Raw genomic sequence first — 16741 nt, 5'->3', positions numbered from 1 at the left:
CTCTGCTTCAGTAAACTCAGTTCTCACTTTATTCTCCTTCAAGCCCAGCAAATTATCTTCTGCCTACCCTCATTCTCCCAGTATAAGCAGATACTTTCTAAAACGTGAAAATCTGGCCATGGTTGTGGCCTCCAAACTATGGGAAGACTTGTTCCTCATATTAGAGACACTTCTCAGGAGGGGCAAGAGGTATGTTTGTGTCCTCTCCATCACCTCTGCTTGCCTATCTCTCATCTGAATCCTCTCTGGTTCTTCTCATTCTTTCTCGGCAGCTTCCTGTAGGGTTGCATAGTCCTATGAGGATCTTTGACTCTTTTGTCCCTAGACGAGGCCTTGTAACACGTCTGGGGGGCTGTCCAAAGGCCTTGCTCAGTGCAGACCTGGATTCCAAAAGCTGGGATTCTTCTGCATGAAAGCATCCAAGTTTGGAGAGAAAATCCCAGCTCAGGAGGACTGCAGACCACCAGAGGCTGCCCTGAAGCCCTCTTTGCCTGAGACATCAAAAGCTGGTTGTGACCCGGCATTCTCCTTTTATTTCCAGTGTCAGATTTTGATTCAGATATCTACTTTCTTCCTGACCGCGGTCTGGTGGCGTGTGACTGGGGATATCTCTGCACAATGACTGAAAATTTTGCCTGAAAAATGCCAAATTGCATTATCCAGTGTTCTCTCAGCAAATACTAATATCCATGCTTCCTTGATGCCTAAGTATTTAACAGCAAGAAGTGAGTCAATAAATGAAAGGACTATCAAATCTACCTACCCTCTACCCCAGCAATAACTATACAATTTAATACAATTTGGCAAAAAATAGCACCAGAAAATGCATTTCTGTGAAAAGTAGCATCAGACAATGTTCTCTTACAGACACCCCTAAAAAAACAAATCAGTGAGTCTCTGTGTTGCATTTAGAGAGGGGCAAACAATACTGAATATTTGGGCTACAAGATTAAGACTGCAGCAGAGCAGGTTCAAAGGCAAATCTCTCGTGTCCTAGGAATACAGAGAAGGTGTTGGGAGCTTTTTAAGAGGTGAAGGCAGTTGGGTTGTTTGTATCATCTTCATAGTCTTGAAACATGAAACATGGGTTGCACCTTGCTATCATAGGTCCCAGTGGTGTCTGTTGGGTTCTGGAAATTTCTTGGTGCATTCTTCCATAAGTGTGTAATTGCACTTGGAGTTACCATCCCTGGAGGTGTTCAAGAACCATGGAGATGTGGAGCTGAGGCACAGTCAGTGGGCACGGTGGGTATGGATTGGAGTCGGGCTTTTTCAGCCTTAATGATTCTATGTTCTGTGGCTGAGAGGATGAGGCTGGGCATTAAACAATCCTTCCCCAGGAGAGTTAGGTAGCCCTAAGCAAGTGCCCAGAGAACTTTCAAAATCTCCATCTTCATGAGTTTTCTGGACAAAATTATAGCCATCCTTATCTAAATTTGGTCACAATCTGGTTTGGGGCAGGAGCTTGGTCTAGAGACAATAAAGTATCCTTTGCAACAGCATTTCTCTGGGAAATCCACACAATGCATGATTGGTTAGACATGCTTATGGTAGTATGTTCCACGAATTAATGTTGGAATCCACGTCTGTGGACACCGATGCTCTTGGCAGTGAGACCAAATAGGAGCAGGGTGTGGGGTGAAGACTGGGTGCCTGGACACAGTTGTTTCCTCTCTGTCTTTTCCTTATACATCAGTTTGCAAAGTCAGCTGTAAGGCTTGGAAGCAGGATGGTCCATCTGCATCCACTGCTATTACGCATGGCACTGCCACGCATCCTCAAACCCAGTATGGAGACAACCCACACCCTGCCATGCTTTGTGAGACCCCTGGGCACCGGACGTATGGAGCCCATTAAAAGCTGTAGATGCCAAATCCCTGGAGATGTTCAAGGCCAAGTTGGATGCAGCAGCCTTAACTGGTGGGTTGGAGGGTGTTGGAGCAGGGGGTTGGAGCTCGGTGATTCTTAAGGCCCCTCCAACTCAACTGTGCTGTGATCCCATGGTTCTGTGACTTGTAAGATCCCTTCCAACCCAACCCCACCTTCATTCCACAGTTCCACGATCAGTGAGGTCCCTTCCAACCCAACCGTTCTACGATTCTGTGATTTTTCTTGGGGTCAGCAGCCCCAGGTGGGACCCAGCTGTCTGAGGACTCCCCACCCCACGGATCCCACAGGGATCGACGGGTCCCCGTGGAGTGCTGGGGGTGCCCGGCGCCGTCCTGCACTCTGTGCCCGGGGGGTGTGGGACGGGACGGGACGGGACGGGACGGGACGGGACGGGACGGGACGGGATGCACGAGGGGGCCGCCCCGCCTCCCGCTTAAAGAGCCGCGGCGCCAGGCGGCCGCGCATCGAGCTGCTCCCGGCACCATGCGAGCTGCCGTCTGCCGCCTCTTCCTCCTCCTCCTCCTCCTCCTCCTCTTCCTCCTCCTGCTGCTGCCACCGCCACCCGTCGCCGCCTACTTCGGGTCAGCGCTGCGGGGATCGCGGGGAGGGAGCGCTGAGGGGATGCGCGGAAGATGCGCGGAAGATGCGCGGGGAGTGCACCTGCGGGGTCTTCCTGGGGAGAGGTGGGAGAGAGGGGCTCGGTGACCCCCCAGGAGGCGATGGGGGGAGAATCAACTGGAGAGAATCTGGGTGGAAGATACTGTTAGCTGGGTACAATTGGGACGAGAACAGACTTTCTTAAATTCTGCTCTGTTTCTGTGCCGGTCTTAAAATTAGCTCTGGATGGTGACTGGATATAATGCCTCTTCAAACTGCTGTCCTGGGGGGAGTAAGGTGGGAGAAGAAGGGAGAACTGTGGGGCCAGTGTGAGGGATGTGTGGACACTGCGGGGCTCCAGGGTGGTATGGGCTGGTGAAGAAGGATTCAGCCCGGAGAATTGCATGGGTTCACTTAAGTGCCATACCCCTCCGTGCTTTGCTAACTTACACATGTGAAGGCTCTTGGTCCCAGGGCACATCTACCTAAATCCACGTGCATCTGCAGATGTGGCACTGCTTACCTACGACCATGGTTGCTATTTCATTTCTATTTCAAAGCTTACTTAAGAACATCTGGTTTAAAATTTATTAATTGTATCATTTGGCTTATCTCATATCTGAAAGTCTGCTGGGAGCAGAAGATTCTGTCTTTCTTGGTTACTCCACAAAGGAGTTGGGTTGGCTCAGGCTTTCCAGTTACAGGGGCACATGCACAGGATTGTACCCTTTGGAAGTGAACACATTGGTGTTTCTCTTTCAGATAACTAATACAGAGCAGCTCGTATTGCTCCTGTTGGACATGTTGCATAGACCAACCTGAGTGATTCTTCACTCTATGACAATGGTCTGTTTGATGTGAGCTGCTTTTTGGTCATCAGAAAGTTGGGTGTGCTGCCTTTTGACAGTGCATATCTCAGGATCCGAGGCTGGAGTTTCGTTTTTTACTAGTTTTTTTTTTTTTTTTTTTTTTAATGTTTTGGAACAAGTATGTCTGGCATGTTTTCACCTTTTCGTTTTATTTTAAATTTCAAAAAAGGAATAGAAAAAAGAAAATCAAATCCATGAACTCAGTTGTGTTAATGATGGTTAATTATGAGATACATGGGCACTTTCAAATACAAAGTCAGTAGTTAAGGCGGGACCTGAACCTCTTGGAAGACCTGGTGTGAGTATCTGTGTGACTCAGCCTGGGAAAGGAATATCTCATGTCCAAACTAGTATTGAACTGGAGGGACCCTTAGACCCTGGTCAGGGTTAGGGTGAACTTTGCAGAGTATTAGAGACGTAACAACATGAGCCAAATCCTTGTTTTCCAAACATTAATTGAGAAAAACCTCATGAAGATGTAATGTGAAGTGAAGGAAGCATTCGGGTGGCTGTCCATAGAGACGGGACCCGAGTCCTTTCGTGAGTTGGTAGCAGCAAGAAAATAGGAAATTTTGCTCTATCAGGACAAAAGTAAGGCAAGTAATCCTTAGATAGAGTAATCCAGCAAAAATAACCAAAGGCCCCAGGGAAAGATGCGGATCACCTACTGGGCAGCAGCTGTCCTAGAACTGAGGGCAGGATTCAGAAGAGGTCCAGCTCGGGTAGGACGTTGCTGGGTCAGCAGAGCAGCAAATGTGATTGAAGTCTTTGCAAGGCAAAGACTGGGGAGGGAGATACACGAGGAGTGGGCTGCAGCATGTCTCGCTCATTGGCCAGCGTGGCTCACGCTCTGTGGGCAGCCATATCCACTGGAATAGTTCTTCAAAACTCAACTGAAATACCTGTGGTAGGTACGGAGGTGCCAGGCTGCCTCACATTAGGTGTTGTCTTATTTTGCAGCTCCTCTTAACTCAGCTCTCAGTGACTGACACTGCTGAGAGGGTGGGGGACTGGAAATGCAATGTACGAGGGCTGCTCTGAAAGTAACGCCTCCTATTTTATGATGTTGGCCCACGATGTCAGAAGTGGATGCTGGTGGTACAGCAGTAAAGGTTGAGCATTCCCACTGATATTTCATTACATTTTGTTGCCGTGTGAGGGACGGCAGAAGAGACGAAGTCTAAACAAATGGTCCCCAACGTGGAAGTGTGTATGAAGCAAAGGTGTGGAACTGAATTCCATGTGGAAAAAAATTGCAGCACTGACATTCATTAAAAAAATACTGCTTTGTAGCAGAGAATTTGCTTTACCAAATGATCTTCTGTGTATCTGTTGGAGTTTACATGGAAATAAATAGGAAGCATTTTCTTTTTCTCACTAGTGAGACAGAGATTAATTCCATGGGATTGGTGCACACATGCAACTTTCAAAATTTTGGAGCAACCTCAACAGATGTTAGGGCTTTTCATGGATGCTTTCTGAACTTGATTTCATGGCTTCTCTTTAGGCACTATCTCAGAGCACTGTATTTTGTAGAAAGTCATCCTGCTCAGAGCTGAGTGTCTTATGGCATGGCCATCCTGGAGTCAGACTGAAAATCAGAATTCCTGTGTAGTGATAGATGTGGCTGCTGGTTTGGGTTGGACTGTTCCAAAATCAAGAGCTACATGGAGCTTGTGTTGCTTCTGAAAAGTTGCAAACTCTATTTCACTGAGCTGCCAGGAAGAGAGGAGAGCTGAGGACCCTCAGTACACCTTACTGGCCTTGATTTGATCTGTCATCTTTCAATATTCTTTTTGCCTTGCCTGAATGCTTGTTGCAGCAATCTATGGGGTGTGTGTATTTCTGTGCAACATGAAAGACTGGTGAAATCAGATATGGAGTACAGTTGTGGCTCCCTTTGATTTCTCTCCTTTCTTGGGAGAGAGAGGAAAGGCATATTTTTAAGGTTTTTAAGACCTTTCAGATCCAGGGGACATTAGGCATTGCACAGGAACAGGCTCTCATTAAAAGTCTCTTAAGCAGCTGGAATGTGGCTGGAAGGAGATTAAAGGAAAACGATGAATTTAGCAAAGTGCTCAGACAGAAAAGTAGAGAGAAATAAAAGTTTGAGATCCTTACTGTTTTTTCCAGATTGCTAACAGGTGTGCATTAATTCAAAGATTTTATTTTTTTGGTGTATGATCTATAGATAATAAACTCTAAATCACCTAAAAGTGACACGCAGTTTGCCCAACTGCAGTATCAACTGTGCAACCTTGGGAAACTCCAGTTTCTCTGCCCGCTTCCCTAAACTGAAAGTTATGTGAGATTAGTTTTGAAAGTTGCATGTGTGCACCAACCCCACGGAATGAAGCTCTGTCTCACCAGTGAGAAACAGAAAAGACCTTGATTCTATTCAAGCACTGGTCAGCAAAAACTAAAACTTTTGTGTATTATCAATTTCATCACAAATCACCACATCACCATATGAGCTACTTTGTCCAAGCCAAAGCCAGAACAGTGGTGCCATGGTGCAGCTGGTGTGCACCATTCAGATTGCTTTGCAAATGACATCAACTCCTTGAGAGGCCATTTTTTTTGGTGCCTCTCATTATCCTCTTTGAGTTTTTCACAAATATTAACATTTAACATCCTTCAGGATCTGGTGAATGGCAGTATCAGCTTCTTCCAAACCTCACTGTCAGGTCATAGGGTATCTTTGAGATAATCTTTGTCTGTGACTGTAGGAACAGCTGTCCTTTGTCAAGCCAAAGGTTCATATAGCCTCACAATCTGGTTTCAACTTTTTTAATTCACCAAATGTCAAGGTATTCACATCAAGACACTTCTTTATGGTTTCTACAAACTTTCCTGTTTCAGTTCTCTCCTGTTTTATGTAAACATCTATTATAAAACTTTGAAAATCAATATAAGCAATAGGTTCAGCATTGCAACTGTCCTTTTATACCATGTCTAGGTGGCCTGGATCGAAAACAGAGAGATGTAGACAATGAGCTTAGGAAGAGATGCCTACAGAGTTTGTGGAGAACTAAAATAGAAGCTGTGGTACTTGATTTACATCCTCTGTAGTGAAGGTTATGTTATCCACAAGAGTTTGGTCTTTCTTTAACAACTGGGACCGTAGTGTTAGAAATGTTGGTCTTTTGTGGAGCTATGAAGGCCTTCAGTTGGGTCCTTTCCGTTGGTTAAAAGTCTTTGCTTGTGAACTGGAGTGTGGCAGATAATGTCCTCTGGTGATCAGGAGTGGCACTCCAGATTAATGTGCAAATGCGTGATGTTTCCCAGTTTGTTTGCAGCCTTAAAATCTTGCACTGATGTAAAGCAATGTTTTCAAACATCCTACAGACTCTAAAGGAGAAGAAATTTCCAATAAAAATACCATCTTGCTATGGAAAGTGAAATATTTTTTCTCAAAGTCAGTGACATATTTCAGCTAAATCACATGTAATATATAGAGCATGGTTGGAACTAGATGGTCTATAATATCTATTCCAATCCAAGCCAATCTATGATTCTATGATGCTACAGTTCTATTGTTCAGTGGTTCTAGGATTGAATGATTTGATGTTCTGTGGTTTTATGGTTCTCTGTTTCTTTGATTCCATGATTCTATGGTTCTGTGATCCAATGGTTTGGTGATTCTATGATTGTATGGTTCTGTGATCCAACAATCTGGTGATTCCATGATTATATGATTCTGTGGTTGAAAGGTTCTATGATTCTACCATTCTTCAATACTACGATTCTGTAAGCACACGGAGTGCTTGAGGAGCGCTTTCAAGGGACGTTTTGAAGCACAACTATTTGTTTTAGCTCTTTAAATATTTTCAGATGTAAATCTCTGCTTTTCTCTGATATGGAATGCAACCCCACTTTACTGTTTAACAAATCTACTTATCAGCCAATGTGATACATTTCAGTTGGCCACTCTTTCCTTTCTGCCAAAAGCTCCGGAAGTCATAGAAGTTTGGAAGTCATGGAAGTCATGGAAGTTTCGCTTCCATGACTCACAGTTTTCCTGCTTTCTTTCAGCCTGACTGGGAAAGAAGCCCTGACCCACTTCCCCTCCCTAGGAACCTCGACAAACTCAGCCCAGGGGAAGGCTCATATGAAGCAGTGTGACTTGCTGAAGCTGTCCCGCAAGCAGAAGAGGTTGTGTCGGAGGGAGCCCGGCTTGGCAGAGACGTTGCGCGATGCCATCCGCCTTGGGATCATGGAGTGCCAGTTCCAGTTTCGCAGCGAGCGCTGGAACTGCAGCCTGGAGGGACGGACCAGTCTGCTGAAGCGAGGTACAAGGTAGTCTTTGTTTGAAGTATCAATCTCACTTGGTGCTGGATCACCTGGAATATTCATCTCAGTGTCAGTAAGGGACACGGGGCAGTCATCAGAGAGTGTAAAGATCATAGAATCCTGGAATCATAGAACTGTTAAGGTTGTTTTTAGGACCTCAAAGGTCCAACCATCATCCCACTCTTAGAATCATTAACATTTGAAAAGACCTCTAAGATCATCCAGCCCAGCCATCCACCTACCACCAACATTGCCCACTAAGATCATCTGCTTTGCTTAGGAATGGGAGCTGGGAATAAGAGTGCCATTTGGCCTCCTATCCTCCAGCGTCTTATCTTTCCTGCGTGGTTTGTCATGGTTTGAAAAATAGAAGTTCACACCACTGGCTTATGGACTTTTGGCGAAGACGTCTCTATGCCGGCCATCTTTCTTGGCCAGCAATCAAGGATGATGCTTAGAAGGTCAGTGACATTTTAAGACAAGTCTTTATTTCAGCTCTTTGTATCTTTTCACATGTAAAGCTCAGCTGATCTCTGATACAGCATTTAATCCTAATTAACCATTTAAATAAGCTATGCATTTCATTGCATATTTACAAATATCTCCTAAGACATTTTCTCATATATTTGGAGTTTCCATAAATGTAGTGGACGGAAGGGTCATTGGCTTCTGTTTCACAAAGGCTTTAGAGGAAGAAAACGTCCTCTAAGTGATGAGCTTGAGGTAAGTGAGCACAACAGTAGCTAAAAAGCCAGCATTAACCTGAATTAAATTAAAATTTTAATTGGTATTGCAATTGAACCATTTATAACATTATCAAATGTTACTGAATTAAATATTAAATTAAAATTGTGCTAAGCTTCCACACAAACAAGACCAGATTTACCTTCTTGCAAGGCTGTACAGTGAATTCTTAGCCCATGAATGTCCACCATCATTCTGAGTGACTTTCTGACATGTCTTCCTTCATCAGCCTGAAAGAACTTGAAAATGACAATTGAATAATCCTCATCTTCAAATAGCTGGGAAACACTTAATTATCTGTTGATGGCATGCCCCAACATTTCCACGGACTCCAGATTGACAAAATAAAATATCACCTGTAATTTAAAACCTGTTTTGGCAGATGGGGATAAGCGTTTGAATACTTTTATTACACCATCTTAAGGATAAAATGATGATTTAATACAGCAAAGTATGCTATGTATATCCCCTGTGTAAGAGGACAGTTGGATGAAAGCAGTTATTAGCTCTCATTTTTCCTTTAACTTGCAAATAGGTTAATTTCCTTTGTAAAGACAAACATTTTCAGCTGTCATTTTTGATCTATTTCTCACAAATTCAGAACTGTGTTGCTGTTTGGAAATCATCACTCAGACAATAACAGTTGTCATTTCTTATTTTCTGTAATTCCATATTTTTAGTAACAACAACAAAAAATGTGCATATACTGAGGACTTTCTGTTTTTGTTTTTATTTTTATTTTTTGCACTGCCAGCTTTATTTTCATTTGCTGCTTCACTTGTTGGTTTACACTGACAGACCCCCTCCCATCAATCCATTTTTTTTGCTTCATGTTGACCAGGGTAATTGATTTTCCACCACTGTTTTCAGTGATGTTATGAGGAAGCTGGAAGTGGTGCAGCTCAGAGAAGTTGTATGATTTCCATCCTTGGAGATTTTCAGAACTCAGAACCCTGAGCAACTTGACCTGACATTGGAGTTACTCTGCTTTAGGCAAGAGGTTGGGCTACAGAACTTGAGAAGACTTTCCTTTCTAAATCTTTCTACTATTCAACATCTCTCTGCTCTACAGTTTGTGTTTATTGGGCAGAGAGATGTCACTTCCACTTGCTCTGAAATGAATCACAGAATCATTAAGGTTGGAAAAGACCTCTAAGATCACCCAGTCCAACCATCCACCTACCACCAGGACTGCCCTCTAAACCATTTTTCTAAGTACTACATCTGCCCTTTCCTTGAACACCTCCAGGGACGATGACCCCCACACCTCCCTAGGCAGCTTGTTCCAAAGCATCACCACTCTTTCTAAGCAGACATTTCCTAATATCCAACCTCAGCCAGCCCTGGTGAGGCCCTTACTTCTCATCCTGTCACTAGTTATGCTTGTACTGTCTTTACTGTAACACTGAAAAATCTTTGACCTCGAGCATTTTTCCTTTGACAGAATCACCACGCAGCTCAATTCCTCCTATTATAGTTTTCATCGTGGTCTGATGCACACCAAGCCACATTAAAGTGTCTTACCATCACAGCAAAGGTTGTTGTGTAGTTGTAGGCTGATGAGGTAGAGGAATAATTCAATAGAAATGATGGCCCAGGAGGAATCGCTGTACACTTTTCAGGCGAGAGTTTGACAATTTGGACACTGAACCTCTGCCACAAAAAGAGATAGGAGGGAGGAGAGGAAGGACATGATTTGGAAGTATGCTCGTTATCTTGCTGTCTGCAATGGTCTGACCACAAGCAATGGTCTCTGATTTCAAGTGGGTTGATATCTGGCCAGCAGTTACGTGGAATGCCACAGAAGGAACCAAACTATCACCAGTCAGAAATAGCAGAAGCAGTGTGGTGTTCCACAAAGTCAGATTTAGCAGAGTGTGTGGGGCTGAGTGGTACTGCTAGCTTTATATGGTGTGGGAAAGAGTTTCTGAAATGCACGTAGTCAGATAGGATACAGGGAATCTGGAAAGGATTTGGGATCTGCTGCTGAAATTTTTTGTCAAATTTAGGATCTCACATATGTGGGGCATCATGTTGCTGTTCATAATCTGCATTGACTGTGTCCCACATGTTGTTCCAAAAGTTTAAATGGATGTGGAGACATTTTTTTATTATTCTTTTAGCATGATATAGAGTGTTGTCAGCCAGAAGGTCTAGCTGGTAGTTATTTCTCCTGAATAACTAAAATGGAGAGACGGGAAGAAGATTACTGATTGACCTCATTGACTTCCTCAACATTTTCTTGTCTCTCTCATCCATATTCAGACTACTGCTAGCTATTTCATGTAAAATTTTGGAATTCCAACAATTGCATATGAAGTTTGCCTTGAAGTTGCAGACACAGCCTCTGTTCAATTAGTAATTTTTTCCTCCTTCTTGTTGATGAGTTATTTGTCCTCTTCTGTTATCACTTTTATGGTGGCCTCACCTGGATCTCAGCTGTCAGTGGTCAGATCTGTTATTAGAACTGGATGAGAACTCTGAGAGAACAGAATCATAAGATCACAGTGACTGGAAGGGGCCTTTGGAGATCAGAAGTTCAGCTCCCCTGCTAGATGAATAGACTGGTGGAAGGATTTGAGGCTGGACTGGATGGATTCCGTATGTCCCACTGCTCAAAGCAGGACTAACTGCAAGGCTGGACCAGATCTCTGTGGCTCTCTCTTTCATTTTTTAGGGAAAAAGATTTGTTTCTTCTTTTGCAGAAGGAAAATTGGAATTTTCCAGTGTGTAATGTGTGTTTCCCTCCATGATACGTGCAGATGTATTTTTCCTAAACCAAAATTTTGCGTGGTTTCAAAAGCAGGATGTCTTCAGAAAGCACCACCACAGTTACATGGGGAGATACTTCACAGAGAAGTCATAAAATCTACAGAATCTGTCCTTGCCCACGATGTTTTTCCAACATGAAAATCCCAATCCCAATCAAACCACGTGTGATCTTTCAATACAAAATATGATTACCACGTCCCAGTTAAAAACATTTTGATATAAGGGGGTCAATTTCTCAAAATATTTTAAAAATCTTTTTCCAGTCTCTACTAAACAGTTCCTAATTTTAAATCACAACATGGTTTCAGTGACTGCCTCGATTCACACCTATCAACTCTGCGGTAAGGATGTGGTCAAACAGAGTTCCGCGATCTTTTGTAGTTGCTCATTTTCCCAGGACTGTTTGTCAGTGATGTGGATAAACACCTTACTTTGCCGTCCTTGCTCCTACCCTCTCCTAATCCTTTTCTCGTGCAGGTTTTAAGGAAACAGCCTTCCTATATGCAGTGTCTTCTGCAGCTCTCACCCACTCCTTGGCCAGAGCATGCAGCGCGGGTCGCATGGAGCGCTGCACCTGTGATGACTCCCCAGACCTGGAGAACCGCAAAGCCTGGCAGTGGGGTGTGTGTGGGGACAACCTCAAATACAGCACCAAGTTCCTGAAAAAGTTCTTGGGTCAGAAGCGGATTGGCAAAGATCTGCGGGCCAAGGTGGACATCCACAACACCAATGTGGGCATCAAGGTGAGATATAGAAGAAAGTTAGGGTTCAGTGCAAGTCTTCCAAGCCATCATCTGAGGCTGAATATTCACTGCTCCTATTGTGAACCCAGACTGGTTTACCTGTGTGTTTTGGACCTTGTGCTACTGAGAGTCTCCTAAACTCTGACATGAGTTGCATGTTTGGATTAGGAGAGCAGCAAGGGCTGGCACTCTTGAGATCACTGTGATCCATCTGGTAATTTGAAATATCTGTATGATTTGCTATGGATTTGGTTATGCCACATTTTTGAGTTAGGGAGACCATTAGATTGAGCATTTTGACCTTTATGTTGCACTCTACTAACTTAACACTGTTTTCCATTTATTGAGACCAATTACTTGTTTGGTTAGAGCACTGTCTTGATTTGATTACACTAAGAAGGGGAATTGATAATGCTGGAGGTACAGTTTCATGGTTGACTACTGCTGCTATTGCACACATCTGCTTAGTGAGAATTTGACTAGCCTCAATATTCAGGCATTCAAGCTGTCACACTTTGGTGAACTCTGTAGTCATTCCTTTGTGTTTTTTTAGATCTCCCTGCATAAAATAGGAATAACACCAATAAATCCAAAGCAGAATCATAGAATCATTAAGGTTGGAAAGACTGATAAGTCCAACCATCAACCCATGTCTGTGACTGCTTTAGACCATGTCAAAGTACTTACAGCCTGTCTGCACCTGAGGCGATCTCTCTATCCAGAACAAGGCTCATGTTCCTGGCAGGTATTGATACCACTTCTCTTCCTCATCAGGCTGTCAAAAATGGACTCAAAACCACATGCAAGTGCCACGGCGTCTCCGGTTCGTGTGCCGTCCGGACTTGTTGGAAGCAGCTTTCGCCCTTCCATGAGGTTGGACGACTGCTGAAGCTGCGCTACGATGATGCTGTCAAGGTCTTCAGCACCACCAATGATGCTGTGGGACACTCAGAGCTGGCCAGCCCGCAGAGACACAGCCATTCCACCAAGCACCACGCTTCGCCCCGCGCCACCGACTTGGTGTACGTGGAGGATTCGCCCAGTTTCTGCCGTCCCAGCAAATACTCCCTGGGAACTGCTGGGAGAACGTGCTCTCGGGAGGGCAACTGTGACAGCATGTGTTGTGGACGAGGCTACAACACCCAGAGCCGCCTCGTTACCTTTTCTTGCCACTGTCAGGTGCAGTGGTGCTGCTATGTTGAGTGCCAACAGTGCATGCAGGAAGAAGTGGTCTACAGTTGCAAGCAGTAAATCAGTGCTGGAGGGTTAAGGCAAATCCTATAGTACAAGAAAGCAGTATAGAGAGTGGGATGTGATTCTCAAAGGTGGCGTAAGGGAGAAGACAAGCACCAAAAAAGTCTTGTTATCTCAGTGCTGAGATCCCCCTGTCTGGGGACAGGGTATGAAATGCAGAGGTTTGCCAGGTAACACATCAGGAAGGGGAGAGTGGAAGTGATAAGGGGACAGTAGGAACACTGAGGCAGTCAAACTCTCTTGAGCTTGTAACCACATGCAGGAATATTCCTCTCTCCCATCCCTCACTTGCACTTATGGAAATGCAGGGGTGGTGACATCAAAATACCAAGGGCTTTTACCCTGTTGCCTGGAGGAGAGAAGGACTGGAGGGGCAACTAACCAGAGACTGCATGCTGATGCACCAAGGCTAATGATTCTGGCAGCAGAGGATCTTAATTACCGTTCTCCAGAAGCTGTTTGAATCTTTTCTGCTTTGAATGCACTGTTGAGTAGGGTCATTTTGAGGCAAGTGTTGTTCCTCAGAATGCCACTTTGCAAACAAACGGAGTTCATGTCCATCATCTCCCAGGTCTACACTTTGGGCATTGGGCTCCAAGCACACTGTAACCATGGTTGAACTTTGCTGAACACAGAAAACCTGGAATTGCCTCTGTTAGCAGTGATCTTTTGCAACATGCAGCCTTGTAAGGGGTTGTGTTATGGTGGTGGATCCAGGGTGATGGTGCTAATTATGCATCTGTTTTTTTATTTTATTTTTTTCCCAATCAGAAAGCCTCTTTTGTCTTATGTGTACTGCTCTTTGCCCTTGCACCCAATGTTCAGTCCTGTGCTGTGCAAATGATACACAAGATTTTCACAGTAACTGGGGTGTCTTAAGAATTTGCAAGTCATTAATGACAATAGGAAGCCAGATATATCTGGCCAGTGCAGGGATTTGTCATGAGGAAGTGATCTAGGGGAAGAGCATGGACCAGAGAACCATGGAACCACGGACTGACTGAAGTTGGACACGATCATTTACGCATGCTTTGAACAGTGACTTTGCAGTGATGAGCATGTACTCACTTCACCTTGTTGCTCTCTGGCTTTATGACTAGTCTCACTTTCTGCTTTATAAAAGGATGGGAGAGGGCTGACTCGGAGCAGATCGAGCCTCTAACTGGCTTGTAGAAGCCATTAACACCTTCCTATTGGCTATCTACAGGTCTCTTAATGGACCTATTCCTTTTTATCCCTTTTTTTTTTTTTCTGGCTTAAGTTGGCTTGAACTGAATTAAAGTGTTTATGACAGACATAATGCTGCAAATTGGGTTAATTGGCCTTTTTAAATACCCCAGAAATTAATATTGAGCAGACCATTATTTACATGTTACTCTTAATCCTGTTGGAGTTGAAAACTTCCCACGAGTCTCAATGTTCTCAATGAACAAGCATACCAGTGAGCTAAATTATTAGGAACAGGAATAATAGATGAAGGAACAAAGGAACTGACTTTGATCTGCACTGATTCCAGCCTGCCCCACTTGTACAGCAGCTGAGAGAATGGCAGTACCATGTCACTGGATCCCACGTCGTTGCACGGAACATTCTCATTTAAACAGTGAGAGGTGGTGGTGGAGGCTGGAAGCATTTTTAGGGATATCATTCTTTGGGAAGCAAGGGGAGAATACACCATTCTGTCTTCTTGCCTTACTGAAGCTCCATTTCCCAGATGCCCATTGGCCAACTGCACAATCCATTCTCCACACCCAGATCTCATAATTTAAAGGCAGATAAGATGCTCCTAAATGGAAAGTGTTCTTGATGAGCTCAGTCCTTTTATTGGTCTTTGTAGGGCCCTTGGAGTCGTTTCCATGTACCTAAGTAGTGTGGTCATTTCAAAGTGAATTCTTTTTTCTCTACTATTCTGTTAAAAAAAAAAAAAAAAAAAAAAAAAAAGAAGAGAAAACCATACAAGAACAGAAATATACGTAAGTCATTTGGTCTTCTCCAATGATATGGTCCTGCTGCACTGTAAGCATGGAAGGAAATACTATTGCCTTTCATTTTCTTGACAAGAGCATTTCAAATTGGTAGGTTTCTTTTTCCTACCCCAAAGGCATGTCTGGCTTTCACAAAGTGAAAAGTGTTACTGTGTTATTTTAGTAATATCTCTTTTCAGGCTCCAAGTGTTGTGATGATTTAAGCTGGAGATGAATGCATTTCAGAGACATGGTAGGTGTTTTGCCCAGCTGACTGAAAAAGAGGACCAGAAAGATGGTAAGATGGTTATTTAGGCAGAGAGGAATACAGTCAGACCAGTAGAACTTGCAGCATTGGTTATTTGTGTCTTTTGTGGCTGAAACACTGATGTTAGTGGAAAACAAAGGAAGAGGTTTGTGGCAAGAGTGCTAGATGCCCATTTTTAGGCAATATCAATGTGGATATTTTGTACTGAGTTGGTCCTTTGGCTGGGTATATTTAGATATATTTAAGACAGGACTATCTACTGCATTACTGCACTGGGAAAGGATCTTGCTTTTTCTCATATAGCCCCTGTCATACGGACATACATCCTTTTGAAATAGTGTCCACGAGTCCCTTGTCATTGAAAATGCTGTATCCTTTGAAATGCCTAGGGATTGCCTCTAGTTATGGAGGATTTTAGCAGTAATCTGTTTTACCATTTGAGTCATAAGTTGTTGTGACCAGCAGCAGCTATGCAATGCAGTGTTTTTGTCCAGTCTTGCTGTAATCCAGTCTTACGGCATAAGATGGAATGGTGCCTTCTCTTGAATGTTGGGTTGACGCAGTCTCATAGGGGTCTCACATCGAAGTCTGTATTTTTGGAGTCAAAGGATAACATAAATAAAGGAAAATGTAAGGTGAGGTTGTACCTGGAAGGCACGCACAACAAAGTGTTGAATAAGAACTGGACAATAAGATACTTCATGGACAATTAAGTACTGGTTTCTTATGTTGATACTGATGTTTCTGGGTTGACGCTCAGAGATATGCTTCACACTAATGAGAACCTTTGTACTTCCAGGAAGCAAAGCTTGGATTTGTTAGCTGTTCAGTATTCTATGTTTGAAATGTAGTAAAGAACGAACCCAAACTACATCACCCTGAGCAAAGCTCTTCCGCCACCTCCTGGAGATTTGGGATATGAGGAGTTGGGTCTTCATTTGATGTGTGTGAGAGTTTTTAAATGATGCTGCATACCTTAGAATGTGCAACAGCTCCAGGAGCTAAGCTGCCCTTTGGTTATGTATGCAAAGAAGTTACTGGACTGGTAGGATGGAGATAGTAAGGGTTCACTGGAAATCTTTTTAGCAGGAAAACACAGACAAAACATAGACACGTTGTGTAAGACTGGAAGGGTAATTTGCAATACTATAATGTCCTACGGGGAAAAAGACAAACAAACAAGAAAAGGCTGTACTTAAGGGAATTAAAATGTTCAACTACCTCAAGATATACAACTTATGTAATGAGAAGTATAGTTGTTATTTATATTTCTTTTGTATCTTCTAGACATATATTGGTGCTATGCATTTAAAGTTGCATTACAGTCCTGCTTGTACCTTGTCCTAA

General features: G+C 43.6%; 1 protein-coding gene across 1 annotated transcript; it reads left to right on the top strand.

Annotated features, from left to right (window-relative positions):
* The first annotated feature begins 2373 nt into the window (after positions 1–2373).
* On the top strand, positions 2374–16690 carry WNT9B (Wnt family member 9B). The gene is made up of 4 exons (XM_031557041.2): positions 2374–2471; positions 7392–7648; positions 11643–11908; positions 12683–16690. The coding sequence occupies exons 1-4, from the start codon at positions 2374–2376 to the stop codon at positions 13157–13159; spliced, it is 1098 nt and encodes a 365-aa protein (XP_031412901.2). The 3' UTR covers positions 13160–16690.
* Positions 16691–16741: the final 51 nt, after the last annotated feature.

This window comes from Meleagris gallopavo, chromosome 29 (genome assembly GCF_905368555.1).
Source record: "Meleagris gallopavo chromosome 29, MGAL_WU_HG_1.1, whole genome shotgun sequence".
Taxonomy (NCBI): Eukaryota; Metazoa; Chordata; class Aves; order Galliformes; family Phasianidae; genus Meleagris; species Meleagris gallopavo.
This window is presented reverse-complemented; position numbering and strand designations above follow the sequence as displayed.